This window comes from Microcebus murinus, chromosome X (assembly GCF_040939455.1).
Source record: "Microcebus murinus isolate Inina chromosome X, M.murinus_Inina_mat1.0, whole genome shotgun sequence".
Lineage (NCBI taxonomy): Eukaryota > Metazoa > Chordata > Mammalia > Primates > Cheirogaleidae > Microcebus > Microcebus murinus.
In genome coordinates, this window is record NC_134136.1 from 91,405,021 (window position 1) to 91,422,548 (window position 17,528).

At 42.0% G+C, this 17,528-nt stretch overlaps 1 protein-coding gene across 3 annotated transcripts in view; it reads left to right on the forward strand.

Annotated features, from left to right (window-relative positions):
- The window catches only part of CA5B (carbonic anhydrase 5B), a 41,290-nt gene that overhangs the window by 1,485 nt on the left and 22,277 nt on the right, over nucleotides 1-17,528 (forward strand). The window contains exons 1-2 of one of the 3 annotated variants that reach the window (XM_012784757.3): nucleotides 9,578-9,864; nucleotides 10,233-10,424. In XM_012784757.3, the coding sequence (XP_012640211.1) occupies nucleotides 10,286-10,424 (139 nt within the window). In that variant the 5' untranslated portion in view covers nucleotides 9,578-9,864; nucleotides 10,233-10,285. Of the gene's footprint in view, nucleotides 1-9,577; nucleotides 9,865-10,000; nucleotides 10,132-10,232; nucleotides 10,425-17,528 lie in introns of those variants that run through there. The other 2 variants (XM_075999556.1, XM_012784756.3) reach the window with 2 other exon arrangements.

Below are 17,528 nucleotides of genomic sequence, written 5' to 3' on the forward strand. Positions count from 1 at the left end.
TCCACTTTTACTCAGTTATTTATTTTTCTTACCTCAGTACCTGAAAGACCTAAAACACCCAGGGCACCATTCTTTGTGCCTGTACATACCTGCCCTGTTCTCCTTGGAGCCAGGCAAAAGGCTGCAACCACTCACAGTTGGAAGGAAGTAAAAGTTGAGTGAATTGTGAGGGAATGAATGAATATGAATATTTTGGAAATCTGGTGGAAAGAAGAAAATGCATTTCAACTCATTGGCCACACTGGGCGATTAGTTGCAGCACACAGAGCAGTTATTTGAAATAAATTTTGAAACCTTTGGCTACCTCAGATTGGGATCATGCTCCCAGGGAAGAATTGGGTGAGAGGAGGAAGCTAAGCTTTCTCAGTCAAGATATGGCAACCTAACCTCTAATTTAGATTTCAGGGAATTGCAAAAGTCTTGTTTCCTTTTGAAATCAGAGAAAACAAAGGGTCAATCTGTGGAGAATCAAAGAATTTTTTTCAATGTAATTGTAACCTTTGGTCTAAGTACATTTTTTTTTCTGTCTATTTCACATAAATATAAATGGCTTAATCAGGCAGGGTTCAAACTGCTTGTCATTTAATAAATATGTGCTTTATGAATGATTCATTAAGGGTTTTCTCAGAATCTTTTCTTTTTCCACACATTTCTAAGTCTACAAAAGAGCAGATAAGGGGCATGTTAGTAAAATCCAAGGATATACATAAATAATCAGTGAGGGCAAGGGACATATAGCACAGAAAGCTCTGCTTTGTCCCATGGAGCTCATGGACCCATCTCTATGGAAAACTTAAGTATGGACAGATTACCCAGGAAATACAGTAAATGTAGTAGTTCATCATTGTGTGCTGCGTTTGATGGTTAAACATTATTTTTGGTTTCACAAACTTGGATTTTGTCAATTCAGTAAGCTTAAATAACCAACTGTTAACAAATTATTACTTTTAATTTAACAGAGGGAATTGGCCTTAGGCCTGAGCATAAATAACCTCATGTATTGTTAGAGACAGCATAGCCTAACATTAACTAAAGTGAGTTTCCGTTTATTCTAATTTTTCCTGGAACCCTCCTCACCTCACCTTCCATGCTCCTTCCTTCCTTGATTGCCTTTCACTGTTCCTTCTCTGTCTCTTGGCATCCTAATTGCTCCTTTTGGTCAGCCTCCCTCCATATACCTGTAACTCCTGGGGGGAGGGGATTTTCCTTCTGTCTGTAGCTTCCTGACTGTATGTGAGCACCGGAGCTACATTTCCACCTTTTTCTCCTAGATGGTTTCTCTGGATTGTCCCATTGGCACCTCACATCCAATATGATTAGCAGTAAGACCGCCATCTTTCCCCTTTCAGGTTCTGTTTCTCTTTAGGGATTCATCCTCATTCCACCACCAGTATCACTCCAACCATAAAATCATGAGGCCTTCTTCTACTTCTTCTTTTTTACTCCTTTAGTTGAGTGCCAAACCCTACTTTTTTTAAAATCGAATCTCTTTTAAAAAATGGCTATTTCTTGAAGACAAAATACCCTGTCCATCTCTACTGTCCCTGCCCAGGTCAGTGATTCATATTCTCTCACTTAGATTATTGGATTTCATTTCAAATCCCAGATGGCCAAAACTGAGCTACTGATTTCCTACCTAAAAACCTGTTTTACCCACCCCTATCTCAGTTCATGGTAACTCTAGTCATCTCATTTCTTAGGCTAAGAATCTTCCAGTAATCCTTAACTCCTTTTACTTCTTACTGGATGTATCTCCAAGATATCCAAATCCAACCACTTCTTACCACCTTCTCTGTGACATCCTTAGTTCAAGTCCCTGGATTATCCTGAAGGATCTGCCTACTTCTTTCCCGTCCCAACCCCTCTATACTCCTCAAGGTGATTTTTCAATAGGACAAGTTGAGTGATCATTTAAATATATAAATCAGATTGTTATCCTCTGCTCAAAAATCCCCATTGTTTCCCCATTGCACCTTAAGCAGTGGTTCTCAACCTGGGGCAACCCTCCCACTTCTCCCTCAGAGGACCACTAGCAATGTCTGGAGACATTTTTTGTTATCACGGCTCTTATATAGGGTGCAACTGGCATCTTATAGATGCCAGCCAGTAGGAGTGCTGCTAAACATCCTGCAGTGCACAGGACAGCTCCCCAACAGCCAAGAATCATCTGGTCCAAAATGTCAATAGTGCCAAGTTTGAGAAACTCTGACTTAGGGAAAGAACTCTTATAATAGCCTAGAAGTCTACTTGATCTGGTACTCATTACCCCTGGACTTCATCTGCTACTCCCTTCCACCCGGTTCACTCCACTTCTGACATATTGGCTTCCTTATTATCCCTTGAATGTACCAGACATGCTCCCACTTCAGAGTCTTTGGCCAGGCAGTTCCCCCACCTGGAACGCCCTTCCTCTAGATAGCCATGTAACTAATTCCCTACCTCCTTCAATCCTTTGCTCAAATTTCACCTTCTCGATGAGGCATCCCCTGAGCAATATATTTCAAAATACGATACCCTCTCTCCAGTGGCACTCCAAATTCACCTTATCCTCCTCTAATTTTCTCTGGACATATTCTAATTATCTCTACACCTGACTTATTTATTGTATTTGTTGTTTATTATCTGTATCCCACTACTAGAATGTAAGCTCCACAAGGGTAGAGACTTTGTTCTGTTCCCCAGTGAGCCTAGAATAGTATCTGGTATTTAACAGATGTTCAATTAATATCCTTTTTTTTTTTTTTTTTTTTTTTTTTGAGACAGAGTCTCTCTTTGTTGCCCAGGCTAGAGTGAGTGCCGTGGCGTCAGCCTAGCTCACAGCAACCTCAAACTCCTGGGCTCGAGTGATCCTTCTGCCTCAGCCTCCCGGGTAGCTGGGACTACAGGCATGCGCCACCATGCCCGGCTAATTTTTTATATATATATCAGTTGGCCAATTAATTTCTTTCTATTTATAGTAGAGACGGGGTCTCGCTCAGGCTGGTTTTGAACTCCTGACCTTGAGCAATCCGCCCGCCTCGGCCTCCCAAGAGCTAGGATTACAGGCGTGAGCCACAGTGCCCGGCCTTCAATTAATATCCTAATGAAAGAAAGAATAAAAGAGTGATGGATTGAATGAAGAGTGGTTGAAGGAATCACCTTCTCCTTGACTTCCCTGCCTTCATTCTTTGCCCATTCCCATCCATCCTGGGCTCTGCTGTCAGTCATCAGAAACCATCAGTGCTTCTTACACACATGGAATAATAGCTGAAAGCCTTCTAGTCTCTTGGAAATTCATATTCCCAAAATTAATCTCAAATCCTCATCCAAGCTGGGCGTGGTGGCTCACGCCTGTAATCCTAGCACTCTGGGAGGCTGAGGCGGGAGGATTGCTCGAGGTCAGGAGTTCGAAACCACCCTGAGCGAGACCCCGTCTCTACTAAAAAATAGAAAGAAATTAATTGACCAACTAAAAATATATAAAGAAAAAATTAGCCAGGCATGGTGGCACATGCCTGTAGTCCCAGCTACTTGGGAGGCAGAGGCAGGAGGATCACTTGAGCCCAGGGGTTTGAGGTTGCTGTGAGCTAGGCTGATGCCACAGCACTCACTCTAGCCTGGGCAACAAAGTGAGACTCTCTCTCAAAAAAAAAAAAAAATCCTCATCCAGCGCCACCTTCCACTGGGCATGTGCACTGACAAATATTAATAGCAGACTTGGAAGTTCAGACATACTCTTGGCTTTGTTTCAAAAAATAGGTTTGAGCCAGCACTGCAGCTGATGCCTTGTAGTCCCAGCTATTCGGGATGCTGAGGTGGGAGGATTGCTTGAGGTCAGGAGTTCAAAACCATCCTGGGCTACATAGTAAGACCCCATCTCTATAAAAAGTAGGTTTGGGATTTTTTTTGTTTGTTTGTCTAAGGACCACCAAATCTTCAGAGTCGGGGTCCCCTCCAGTGAGATCAGCAACATTCTGGGGGACAGACAGAGGTTCAGACTTCTGGACCACTGCAGACAGTCCACCACTGAGTGATGGGCTTTGTGGAGGACAGTGACCAAGAGGGTGAGGGTAAAGTCAGGCCCTCTGGAGACCTCCTGATCCTTAGGCCTAGAGTGCCAATCCGGCTGTATACGGAAGAAACTTCCTCCAGGCAAGGTGTTATTGGCCGCCAGCCTCTCTCTGTGTTATGCACAGTATGACTGCAGAGTGTAGGTAGTCCCTAAGGCATGGCCATGGCCCTGACAGTCAGGCCCAACGTGTCTAACCTCAGTGCTTTCCTGATGGCTCTCTGTGGAGCAAAGCCTAGGGTCACTTCCCAGACTTCTCTGGGTGCCATGCTAACAGGCCTCAGAACCCCATATAGCCTTTTGTGCAGGACCCTGTCCTCTGGCTGTGTGCATGTCTACTCATCTGTTGGTACAACTTTCCTGGCTGGTGGGTATACCCTTGCCTTGTCTTATCACAACCTTCCCTTTGAAGGCCAAGCCAGCACATCCTTTCTGTTGAGTGTACATTGTACTTGGCAGCATCTTCCTGAAAATTAGTAAGTCTCTCTTTGAACTAGATTGTGAGCAAGAAAGGAGGCCTTTTCCACTTGTTTGCCCACATCCCCCTGACACTGGAACTGTTAATTGAGTAAACCTAAGATTCTGCCCATTTCCACCCCAATTGTACTCTCTGAGCTTAAGGCCTAATCATCGCCCCCCCACATGCTCATCATCTCTGAAGTTTCCCCATCCATCCCTCTGCCTCTGCCCCCCTGTTGAAATTGTCTCTCTCCTGTGACACATGGGTCAGATATCACCCCTTCCTGAAACTTAGAGCCTCTGCCCCATATACTCTCATCACTAAATCAAGGCTGTCCTCGCATCCGGCTTTGATTAAGAAATATCTGTTTAATTATGCTATGTAAAATAAGCCAGCCACAGAAGGACAAATATTGTATGATTCCATTTACATGAGGTACCTAGAATAGGCAAATGCACAGAGACATAAAATAGAGGAGAGGTTACGAGGGCCTGGGGGATGGAGGAGTTGTTTAATGAGTACAGAGTTTATACTGGGGAGGATGGAAAGTTTTAGGTATAGACAGTGATGACAGTTACACAACACTATGACTATATTTAATGCCACCGAATTGGTATGCTTACAATTGGTTAAAATGGTAACTATTAAGTGTATTTTACCACAATTTTAAAAAGGTAACAAGAAGAGAGAGAGAAAGGGATTTGTTTAAATAGTTTTTCCTTGTAGATTTTGAGCTTGTGGGAATGGGGAAAGAGCATGACTTTTTCATCTTTACACAAGCAAGTGCTTGACATGAGATAATCATGCACTATTGCTTCAATTCAGGAATGGAAGCCAGTGGAAAGGAAACACCAGTTACGGCAAAGTGTCCCCACATCACTTAGCAGTTTTTAAAATTTCATTTCAGCTCAAATCAGTTTTATCAGAGGGAATGCTGATTAGTTGCAATTGTTTGAAGCTATTGGCTTTTAAAAAAGAAAAAATGATATTAAAAGTCATCTAAAACTATTTTCTGTTTTCTTAGGTTTTTTTGCATTTATATCATGGGTAGCATTATAGCAAACTCGATTTGAGTGATAATAACTTGCATGTATATAACACTTATCAGCTTTTTTAGAGAGTTTTGTTGTAGCCTGCACCATTTGAAGTCACAGAGTTAATTTCTTCTGTGGTGTTCCTGAACAACTATTTTTCCTGCTCCTCAGGTTCTAGATTCTTGCATAAATTTAAGGGTGTACATTAAGCTTTAATCTTAAACGTTTCAGTTCACATGATCCTTTTATTCTGTTGAACTGCAATTATAAATTATGCAGTTTTATGCTGAATGTGGTCTTCCAAATTAGAAAGAACATAAAGTTCCTAATCTGAGCTCTCATCTAAGATGAGGGTGGACCTATCAAGAGAGAAGTATTTAAGTGTTTATGTTAAAGGTTTGGTTAATACTAAGAAAGTTTATTGGGTTACTGGGCTTTTTTGCTATTTTCTTAATTTTGAAAAATTGATAGTTTTCATTTTCTGTAATGCACTATCACCAAAGGCTATTTAGTACAGATAATTTTTATGGAGAAAAAACTATAAATTAGTAGACTATTTTTTCTATGAAAAATAGAATCATGATTAAATTGATAGGATGTCTGGAGTTTGCTTCAAAAAAATCAGGGGAGGAAAAGTGGCGGGGTGGGGGAGAACAGTAGAAATAAAACATGATTGACCATGAATAGACAATTATTGAAAATAAATGTTGGATACATAGGTGGTTTATGATAGTTTTCTCACTGTATTTGTAGAAATTTAAAGTTTTTTCATAATAAAAAGTTAAGAAAAACCAAGCAGATTCAGATTCTGAATTGAGGTCGTTGATGGTCTATTATTCTATAAGCCTGCTCAGTTAATTCAGTTAAGAAAGACATTGGAAAACAAGGTGCTATTATTTGGCTCAAGGCACTACCAAGATCATCCCTTGAAAGTTTACTAGTCTATGTTTGAAATTGAGTCAAACTTACATATCTTAAATAAGATACATTTTGAGTACAAGCTCCCTTTAAAAATGTATATACGCAAACACACAAAACTATAAACAAAACTGATTTTAACTTTGGTTTGAGAATTTCAAACACCTTTGGGCAATGCAGATGACTTCAGGTGTCACTAGCCTAAAAAACCCCAGGTAGGGAGTCAGGCCTACAGGTGAGAAGCCTCCATGGTAATCACTAACTTCCTGCCAGTTCCCCTTTTTTTTTTTTTTTTTGAGACAGAGTCTCACTTTGTTGCCCAGGCTAGAGTGAGTGCCGTGGTGTCAGCCTAGCTCACAGCAACCTCAATCTCCTGGGCTCAAGCAATCCTCCTGCCTCAGCCTCCCGAGTAGCTAGGACTACAGGCATGTGCCATGCCCAGCTAATTTTTTCTATATATATTAGTTGGCCAATTAATTTCTTTCTATTTATAGTAGAGATGGGGGTCTCGCTCTTGCTCAGGCTGGTTTCGAACTCCTGACCTTGAGCAATCCGCCCACCTCGGCCTCCCAGAGTGCTAGGATTACAGGCATGAGCCACCACGCCCGGCCGTGCCAGTCCCCTTTATTGTGATTTCAGTTCATTGTGTATATTTGCAAAGTGACGCATTAGCAAAGTGCTACATGCCACAATACTTGTCTGGGCAGATGGTTTGTTGATAACTCTGCCTGGAGCCCTCCATGGTTTCTTGAAGAGTAGTGACAGGAAATAATTCTGCTTCCTGCTTTCATTGGACATGGCTTGTCAGGTGTGATTTTTCTCTCTTTTCACCTGCCTTCTCCCCTCCAACTCAGACAGAGCAGGGCCAAGGACAGCAGCAGCAGAGGAGAGGAGCTAGTTCATGGCCAATTACTAGCAGGATATGCACAGAGAGGGTAGGATGAAAGTGCAATGTTGCCTCTTGGCTCAGCATCACTGGGATCATGATGTGGGTGTTGTATCTTACAGTCTTGTCAGAAAGATGGTATGAAGAAATAAAGTTCAGGTCTGTAAGTGAACTGTATCAAAGTCAAAATGAAAATGTAGAGAAGAATCTAAATTTAACGTTTTATTTGGGAAGTAAGAATTGCAGTTCAGGGCATACACACAGACTAGGTGGTCTTCGGTATGCCCCAAGAACAAAGACAAGGTTGGAGGTTTTATATAAAGGTGAAGTGATATGCATTGCTTTGAAAGAAAGTTCACTGGCACTAGTAAAGTTTTGGGGAGCTTGCAAGCTCTGATGGTGTGTGATGGCGGTGGGTAAAACTAGTCTCAGAATCGCAGCAGGTTGTTTCAGTAGCTATTAGAAAAACTGGTTTCAGGTTACAGCAGGCAGTTTCAGCAACCAGGCTTGTGAAAAAGTTCTTGGAGCAAGTGCTATGTGTTCCGAGTGCTCGAGTACTTTTCCCCACCCCTTGACTCTGATTTATTTGAGTATGACAAGAATAACCCAATCTGTATAATCAGCTTTCACAAATGTGTCTTTTGTGCCCCTCAATTTCTCTTTTGTGTGCCTTTTGGCTCCCCTCCCCTTTCTGTGAGCATGGCCATACTGCTCAGAGTCATACCGGAATGCCCTACTTTGAACTGGTTTGCTGAAGTAAAATTCACATAATGTAAAATTAACCTTTGTGAAGTGTACAATTCAGTGGCATTTACAACATTACAATGTTGTGCAACCACCACTTCCATCTAGTTCCAAAACTTTTTCATCACCCAAAAAGAAACCTTGCATCCAGTAAGGAGTCACTTCCCATTTTCCCCTTCTCTTAACACCTAGCAACCACAAATCTGCCTTCTGTCTCTGTAGATTTCCCTATTCTGAGTATTTCATGTGAATGGAATCATATACTATGTGACTTTTGTGTCTGGCTTCATTTCACTAAGCATCATGTTTTCAAGGCCCATTCACATTATAACATGTAACAGGACTTCACTCCCTTTTATGCTCTTGGTCACCTTTGCACCACAGCACCCAATACAGTTCCTGGAGTACTGGAAATAACAATAAATGTTGAAATGAAAATGCTTCCTGGCAGAGTCCCAGCCCTATGAGACTATGGGAGGCTCGTATTTGGGCAGGTTCCTCTTTTAGAACAGGCAGAACTTTGATGGTCTTTTCAGATCTTATAGGTGTGGATATGAGACCCTCTTCTTAAAGGATAAGCATTGAAAAGTGTTTTGAAAGTATAAACAACCCTACAAATGGGTGATGGTGGCATTTAAGAAAAGGAAAGGCCCTTAGTACATTTCCAGAACATTCTGGCAGTCACAGCACAGTTCTGGGTTCTTGAAATTAGATCAATATCTTTTTTGTCACCCAGGGAGCCTACTGAGGTCATTCGACTAGTACTCCCCAGACACCCATTGTGAGCCAGGTGCTGTGTCCCTTATAGATGCAGCTCTGATAGGGACAGGTATGGTCCCTGCCTCCGTGGGGCTTAGATGCTGGGGAGGATAGTGTCAGGAAGGACATTCCTGCCAGGTATTTAATTCCACTGTGATAAGCACTGTGGCCAGGAAGAGGGTGCTGGGCTGACCTATTGAGCACATGGTCAGGGGAGCTTTGAGGAAGTGAGGCAGGAGTCAGTCACCTGGAGAGAGGGTGGGAATTCACCAGACCCAGATGGATGGAGGGAGAGGGGCCCTGGGAAGGAAGCACATCTGCACAGGCGAGAGGGAAGCAGCAGTTGGAAGAAGTAAAGTTCACGTGGCCGGCGGGCAGGCAGGAGCGCAAATGGACATGAGGCTGAGACCTCAGCAGGGCCAGGGCACATGGCCTGGCACCCACCCCTCAGTCACAATTGCTCAAACAGTGTCCCCAACAGCTGCCTGAATGCATCTAAAGTACTCACACTACACATTTCAAAATCTATAGTGGAATGAATGTGTAATCAAGAAAAAAAAGTGTTTTGGTTTTTTTTTTTCATTTCAGAATGTGTTTGTTCACTTGGTACAGGGATGGGAGTTTTCAGGGAAAGTGGATGAAGCAATTGAGGGGGAGGAGGAAGTGGGGGGAAGTGTTCAAAGTTAGTATTACAGTATTTCAGAACACCGTAGTGAATACCTTGAAATCATCGCCTCACTCTCAGAAGAGACTTTCACTGTGAATATGTGAGAGGTAGAAAGAGAGTTCAGGATTAATTAATGTTGTCCATTTTGCCCATATTCAACGAGGGCCTCTGCCGGTTTTAGTGTTATTGGCAAAGAATCACAGATTATATTTAAGCTTAGATTTCAAAACCACCCAGGACTATTTTGGCAGGATGCATCTTGCGTTCTTTTTAAGCAATCCAGACACAGATGATTGTTTTTATTCGGGCCGCCTGGAGGCAGCTTTAATCTTGGGCTTCTTCCTACATGTGAGTACCATGCTGGATAACTAGTTGGGAATTCAGGGAGCAAATGTCTTTGTAATTTTAAGAAACTGTACAGTAAACAGGTTTTTCATTCCTGTGGCTAAAGAGAATCTTTTCTCTGGACCTGTAGTATTTGCCAACCCTGAGAAAAAGGCAGAGCACATGAGTCAGTGGGCAGGATCCTCCCTTCCCTCCACCGAGGGGACCAATGAGTTTAGGGAACAAGAGTGAATAAACTATTGACTCCTGTTCGCCCTCCCCCACCTCAGGGTGTGTACTATGAGTCTGAATGTTGTCCTACTTAGAGGTTTCCCCAAGATCTTAACTTTCTATTGTTCACAGCTTTTCCTCCTCTGCCCTCTTCCCTCTAGGTTATTAGGTTCCTGCAAGTTATTTGGGGACTGATCAAGATTTCAAGCTAAAGATGGTGATGAACAGCCTGAGGGTCATTCTTCAAGCAGCTCCATACAAACTGCTGTGGAGAAAGTTCCAGATTCCGAGGTCCGTGCCAGTAAGGCCCTGCAGCCTTTATACTTGCACTTACAAAACCCGGAACCGAACCTGTGAGTATACCACTTCCTTAAAGAGAACGAAAGGCTTCTTGGCTTTATAACAATCATGTGTGTTAAGGATTTATAGCTGTGGTGTCATTGGCTCCCCAACCTGGGATTATATATGCCTTATGAGCTGTGAGAATAACTTTCTCTGAGAGGATAATGTGTGTATTTATGGAGAGATAAGTTTGAGTTTATGGAGTGATGAAGTGGCCAAGTATATCATTAAAGAGGAATCTTTCATGTTTTCTATTATTTAAAAGACATTGACAGAGAGTTTTCAAATGTGGGGCTATTTAAGGTCTGTGTTTCTCCACTTTTTGTGTTAACTGTCTTTGATCCCATATGCACATAATAAAATGGGTAAGAATGGAATGCTTATAAATTAGTAATGCTAATCTAGCTACATCCAAGGGCTTGAAACTGCTCTATAAATATATTTTTATTGTAAATTTATTTTGTTTCCTTCAACATTGACTGTGTTGTTATTAAAATAAACTGGCCAGAGGCATAATAAATTTCTGGTTGCTGGGTGTGACTTCCTACACGCATGCCCACATCCTACCAGGACTGGCTTGTTCTGAACACTGGCACTTTGCGGTCTAAGATTTAAACTGGAAAATATTAGTCATATCTATCTAGTTACTAAAGTTTTGCTTTTTTAAACCGAAAGTTGAAATTCAACATCCAATATTCTTATGTTATTAGGATAGTTTTGCTGCTTATTGTAGTGCTGACAATAAAACAAACAATAGTGGCTTGTGAAGGCTGAAGCTTCAGTTAATGAATTTCCCTCATCATAAGACATGTTCTTGTTCCTCAGTTACTAGGAAAAACAGGTGACAGTTACCATTTGATTTTGCTTCTGGCATATTACACTGTCCTCCTGACCTGCTTTCATCGAGGAGAATATTATGGTCTCTCCTGCCCTGGGCCATTGAACATATCCTATTCCTATATCTTGGACTCTCATCTGATCAATTATAAAGACAATATTCACCATTTCTGGCAGCTCATTACCCCAGCAGAGGGCCCAGTGCACTTGTGACCAAGAATGACCTGAGATTCTTAAGAGTTAGAAAAGATAACTTGTTAGCTGAGGGTGGCACATGCCTATAGTCCCAGCTACTCAGGAGGCTGAGGCAGGAGGATCACTTGAGCCCAGGAGTTTGAGGTTACTGTGAGCTATGATGACACCACTGCACTCTAGCCTGGGCACCAGAGCAAGACTTTGTTTCAACACCACCCCATGACCACCAAAAAAGAAAACAAAAAAAGAAAAGTTAATATGCAAAGTCCTTAGCTAGTGCCTGCCACACAGTGGACTCAGTATTGCCAGCTACTTCTACCAAGACGGTTGTTTTCATCATCATCATCATCATCATCTTTGTCATCATTATAGGCTCAGTGCCTGGCTAATTTTTTCTATATATTTTTAGTTGGCCAATTAATTTCTTTCTATTTTTAGTAGTGATGGGGTCTCGCTCTTGCTCAGGCTGGTTTCGAACTCCTGAGCTTGAGCAATCCACCTGCCTCAGCCTCCCAGAGTGCTAGGATTCCAGGCGTGAGCCACCACACCTGGCCTATTAATTCTTAATTTAATGAAATGTAAGGAATATCATCTAGAATGGAAATGGTACAGATTTGTTATTCCAATGATTCTTAATGTTCATGATCTTCCTACTTTTAGAAGGAAGAAAAACCTTTTAGGATAACTGGTACTAGAATGGCAATGTATAAAATGTAGCCACTGGCTCCATGTGGATATTTACATGTAAATTTAAATTCATTAACATTTTATAGCCACATGTGCCTACCACTTACTATACTGGACATCAATATAGTAATGTCCATCATCAGAGAAATTTCTATTTGAAAGCATCAATCTATGTTCTAACTGAACTGTGTTAGAAAGTTATTCTATTATTTTTCAAATTAATTTTGACCAATACAAATAAAGCCTGTGATAATGGAAAAAAAATCTAAATTCTGTAAAATAATTTAAAGAGGTTTATTTTAAGTCGAACATGAGTGACCATGGCCCAGGGATATAGTCTCAACGGGTCTTGAGAAAATATGTGGGAGGTGGCCAGATTATAGTTTGGTTTTATATATTTATGGAGACAGGAATTATAGGTAAAATCATAAATCAATATGTGGAAGGTTTGGCCCAAAAAGGCAGGACATTTCAAAGCAAGGGCTTATATGCTATAGGAGGATTGAAAGATTTTTTTGATTTGTAATTGGTTAAAGAAGTAAAGCTTTGTCTAAAGGCTCAGAATGTTTTAAGTTAAGAAAGTCTGTTAGGCCGGGCGCGGTGGCTCACGCCTGTAATCCTAGCTCTTGGGAGGCCGAGGCGGGCGGATTGCTCAAGGTCAGGAGTTCAAAACCAGCCTGAGCAAGAGCGAGACCCCGTCTCTACTATAAATAGAAAGAAATTAATTGGCCAACTGATATATATATAAAAAAAAAAAAATTAGCCGGGCATGGTGGCGCATGCCTGTAGTCCCAGCTACTCGGGAGGCTGAGGCAGAAGGATCGCTCGAGCCCAGGAGTTTGAGGTTGCTGTGAGCTAGGCTGACGCCACGGCACTCACTCTAGCCTGGACAACAAACCGAGACTCTGTCTCAAAAAAAAAAAAAAAAAAAAGAAAGTCTGTTAATTAGAGACAAGTCACACTATACAGACTCAAGTGATCTGTTAAGCAAATTGGCAGCGTGTAGACGTGATTTAACCTTTGTTTTCTGTGGCCTTAGGTCTTGTTAATAATTCAATATTTTATTGTCACAAAGAGTCTGGTCAGTCTTATGATTTTTGTTTTAATATTAATGTTGCTCCGACAGTGAGTGTGAGGTAAGGGTAGAGAGCCTTGGTGGCAACCTGTTTGGTTTTTTAGTGTCCCCTCTGTGCCTGGTACCACATTTAGCCCTGGAAGCTTTAGAAAATATGTAGGACACAGGCTGTGTGGACTTGGAGTTGACACAGGCCCTCTGAGCAGATGAAGCAAATACACACTACATGAGGAATGGTAGAGTGCTAAATGGTGTGAAAGTGAATTCAGTGTGAGTTCAGAGAAAGCAAAGATCAGAGTGGGTGGAGAAAATGTCATCAGATAAGACTTGAGCTGGAAAAGATGTCCATAAGTGATAGGAGAACCATGGCATTCAAGCACAAACAAAAATGGGGATAAGTCTGTGTGAGTGGGCAATTGTAAGAAAAGTAGCAAGCCAAGAAAAGCAGCGTGGGAAGACCAAAATTTGAGAAGGATGAGAAGTGGGATTAGATAAGTGAGGTGGGCTCTAATAGGAAAATTGGGCACTTGGGCACAGAAGTTACAACTTGATGTACAATCTTTAGCACAGGAGCAACAAGACGAAGGTGATAATTTAGGAGAACTGCTTGGTGGTAGAATTCAGCAGTAGAGGGGAGTGAGAGAGGAGGAAAAGCCACAAGAGGCTTTGTATGAAGTCTGGGGTGTAGGGGCCTGAACTAGGCTGGCAATCATGGGCAAGGTGAGAAAGAGATAAACCTGAACGATTCTTAAAGAAAAAAACCCTGTGATCAGTGGGATAATAGGACATAAAGGAAAAGGAGAAGCAAACTGTCTTAATCCATTCAGGCTGCTATAGGTAATTTATAAACAACAAAAATGTATCGCTTGGAGTTCTGGAGGCTGGGAAGTTCAAAATCAAGGTGCTGGGAGATTCAGCTTTTTGCTTCAAAGATGGTGCCTTGTTCCTGCATCCTCACATGGCAAAAGGAGCTGGGGAGCCTTCTCAAGCCTCTTTTATAAGGGAACTAATCCCCTTCATGAGGGCTCCAGCTTCATGACCTAATTCATCCCCCAAAGGCCTTACCTCTTAATACCGTCACCTTGGGGGTTAGGATTTCAACATATGAATTTTGGGGAGACACATACATTCACACCATAGCACAAACCTTCCCAGCGAGGCCCTTTTTATCATACTCATTCCATTCACAATAGTGATTGAAAGCCAGCTGGCTTGTGGGGGGGGGGCGATAATTAAGCACATATGCATGTAATTAGAGCTATACTCATGTAATAAATGTTATGAAGGAAAAAAATCAGAGTGCTGTGATTAAAAAATTATAATACAAGGGGATCATAAGAGAATAGCCAGAGAAAATTTTGCTGAGGAGGTGGCAGTTCAGCCCAAGACCTAAAGATAATGGGAGCCAGCCCTGAGCTGAATGAGGGGAACTGATTTTCGTGGAGTAGGAGGAACAGGAACAAAGGGGCTAAGGTAGGAATGAGCTTTCCACGTTTCAAGAGCTGAAATGACACTCAAGGCTGGAGAAATAGGTGGCGGCAATGGACTGAATGTTTTATGTTCCCCTAAAATTCATGTTGAAATCCTAACCCCCAAGTTGATGTGGTATTAAAGAGGTGGGGCTTTTAAGAGGTGATTAGGTCATAAGGGCAGAGCCCTCAAGAATAGGATTAGTTTCCAATATATTAATAAAAGAGACCCCAGAGAGCTCCCTCGCACTTCCCACCATGTGAAGACAGAACAAGCCTGAATGCGAACCAGAAAGCTGGCCCTTGCCAGACACCAAATCTGATGTTGCCTTAATCTTGGACTTCCCAGACTCACTCCAGAACTGTCAGAAATGAATTTCTCTTTGTGTATAAGCCACCTAATCTATGATAAAGCCTAACCAGAGTAAGACAGTGCTAAAACACAAAAGAAATCAAACCTAAGACTACTCATATAAATAAGAACTAAAACCAAGCTTGTTTTCAACAGAGAATCTCCCTAAAGGACTTTTGTTGCTCATCAGTAGTGATTACTGACAGCTTCTTAATGGCAATGTGACTTCGCTCACCTAAACCATGGTTGGTACCATCACTATCTTCATTTATTTCATTTTCCCTGTACAAGAAAAACCTCAAAATGAAGCCTCTGTTAGGCAGAACACTTACTCGGCTTCCTATTTTCGAGGGAAAATATGAGCAATTATGAGAAATTATTTTAATCTGTTTTTTGATTAAATGGAGGAAGAAAAGGGGAGAGCAAAACAAAACAAGTGTGAGTTTATCTTTAGCAAAACAAGTCTTTGGGAAAAAACTGGCTTCTCTAAGAGAACAGTGACCAACACTGATCACCCCCTACCCCCGCCATGGGAGGTTGGATGGTCTGCGTTAATAAAGGAGTGGGGGGGGGGAACCTTCTGGAAGCTGAACTTGTAAATTGAAGGGCATAAATTGAAAGTAGCATTATGGTCATAAAAGAATAATGGAAGGGGCCGGGCATGGTGGCTTACGCCTGTAATCCTAGCATTCTGGAAGGCTGAGGCGGGAGGATTACTTGAGGTCAGGAGTTCAAGAGTAATGGAAGGAATACAGGGCTGTCCGGAAAGTAGGCAGCCATTGTTAATATAACGAGAATGGCTACATGACTGGCTACTTTCCGGACAGCCCACATAGGCCCATTTTTCTTGGGCTGGTGTTTGCATGAATGTGAGAGTTGAGACTTTCCATTTCCTGAATGAAGAGGGGGACAATTAAGGCTGGCCGAGGGCATGAGGGCATAGTCTTTCGGGACCTGACCATCATTCCAGCTCTTCCCTGCTCTTCACAGGAGACCCTCATTAATTGGCTTTGAAGAGTGTGAATTCTCAAATGATCACCCATAGTCTGAGTATCTCAGAGGAGAACGTGTGTGTCTGTCTGTGTCAGGAATCTTTGAAACTGAATGACGGCCATTCTAGGGTTTTATAGAAGTTTAAAAATTAATGCAATTTGGATAAAATATAGTTTCCCTCCCAAAAATGCCAGTTGGATAATCAATAGTCAAAGGGCATGTATTTAATAAGACACCACGGGGCAACAAAAAAGGAGGAAGACGTGGCTCCTGCCCATAAGGAAGTTGCATTCTAATCAGATTATAATATGACAATATTGTGCTACTTCATAGGCATTTTCCATCTTAGATTTCTAAAACAGAAAGTTCTTGTTCTTAAAGTTCTTGTCCGTCACAAGTTCTTTAGTACTTAAGGAAAAAAAAAAAAACCCCAAACATGGGGTTGAGACCTCTCCCAAGATGAGAGTACTGCATCATATGAAAAACTAGAAAAAAAATATGTGATTTTTGCATACACCTTTTATCTCCAGACCCAGATTTCTCAACTTTGGCATTATTGGCATTTTGGGCCAGATAATTCTTTATGGTTGGGGGCTTGTCCTCTGCATGGTAGGATGTTTAGCAGCATTCCTAGCCTCTATCCACTAGATGTCAGCAGCATCCTCCCCAAGTTTTGCCATCCAAAAATGTCTCCAGACGTTGCCAAACGTTTTTGGGGGCTGAGTCCCTCCTTCTGTTGAGACTCAGTGATCTGGACACTCTCAGGAGGGATCTATGTCTATATTGCTGGGGCACTTTTGCAAACAAAACAAAACAACACCAAGGCTAAGATTTTGACTTCCAGCTTTGGGCAACGACCAAAGGAAGAGTAATGTCTCCTCTGTCAGAGTAAAACAGAGGCAGGTTTCTGTTTTTTTATATAAATAGGAAGATGACCCTGCCATACGTGGGAGATTTGACTGGGTAATGAGACAGCCACCTTAGTCAAATCCTTAGACTTATTTTTAGCTGGGGGCCAAGATGCAGAGGGTTGTTGGTATTGATTTCTCTCGATTCACGTTTCTCCTAGTTTTGGTTTTTGATCTTGATTCTACCCATCCGTGGTACTCAAGAACTGGACCAGCTGGGCAAGGTGGCTCATGCCTGTAATCCTAGCACTCTGGGAGGCCGAGGCGGGAGGATCACTTGAGCTCAGGAGTTCGAGACCAGCCTGAGCAAGAGCGAGATCCCGTCTCTACTATAAATAGAAAGAAATTAATTGGCCAACTAAAATATATAGAAAAATTAGCTGGGCATGGTGATGCATGCCTGTAGTCCCAGCTACTCGGGAGGCTGAGGCAGAAGGTTGCTTGAGCCCAGGAATTTGAGATTGCTGTGAGCTGTGCTAACGCCATGGCACTCTAGCCAGGGCAACCGAGTGAGACTCTGTTTCAAAAATATGTATATATATATATGTTTAAAAAAAGAAAGAACTGGATGACCCCAAACTGATATATGGGGTTCTGTT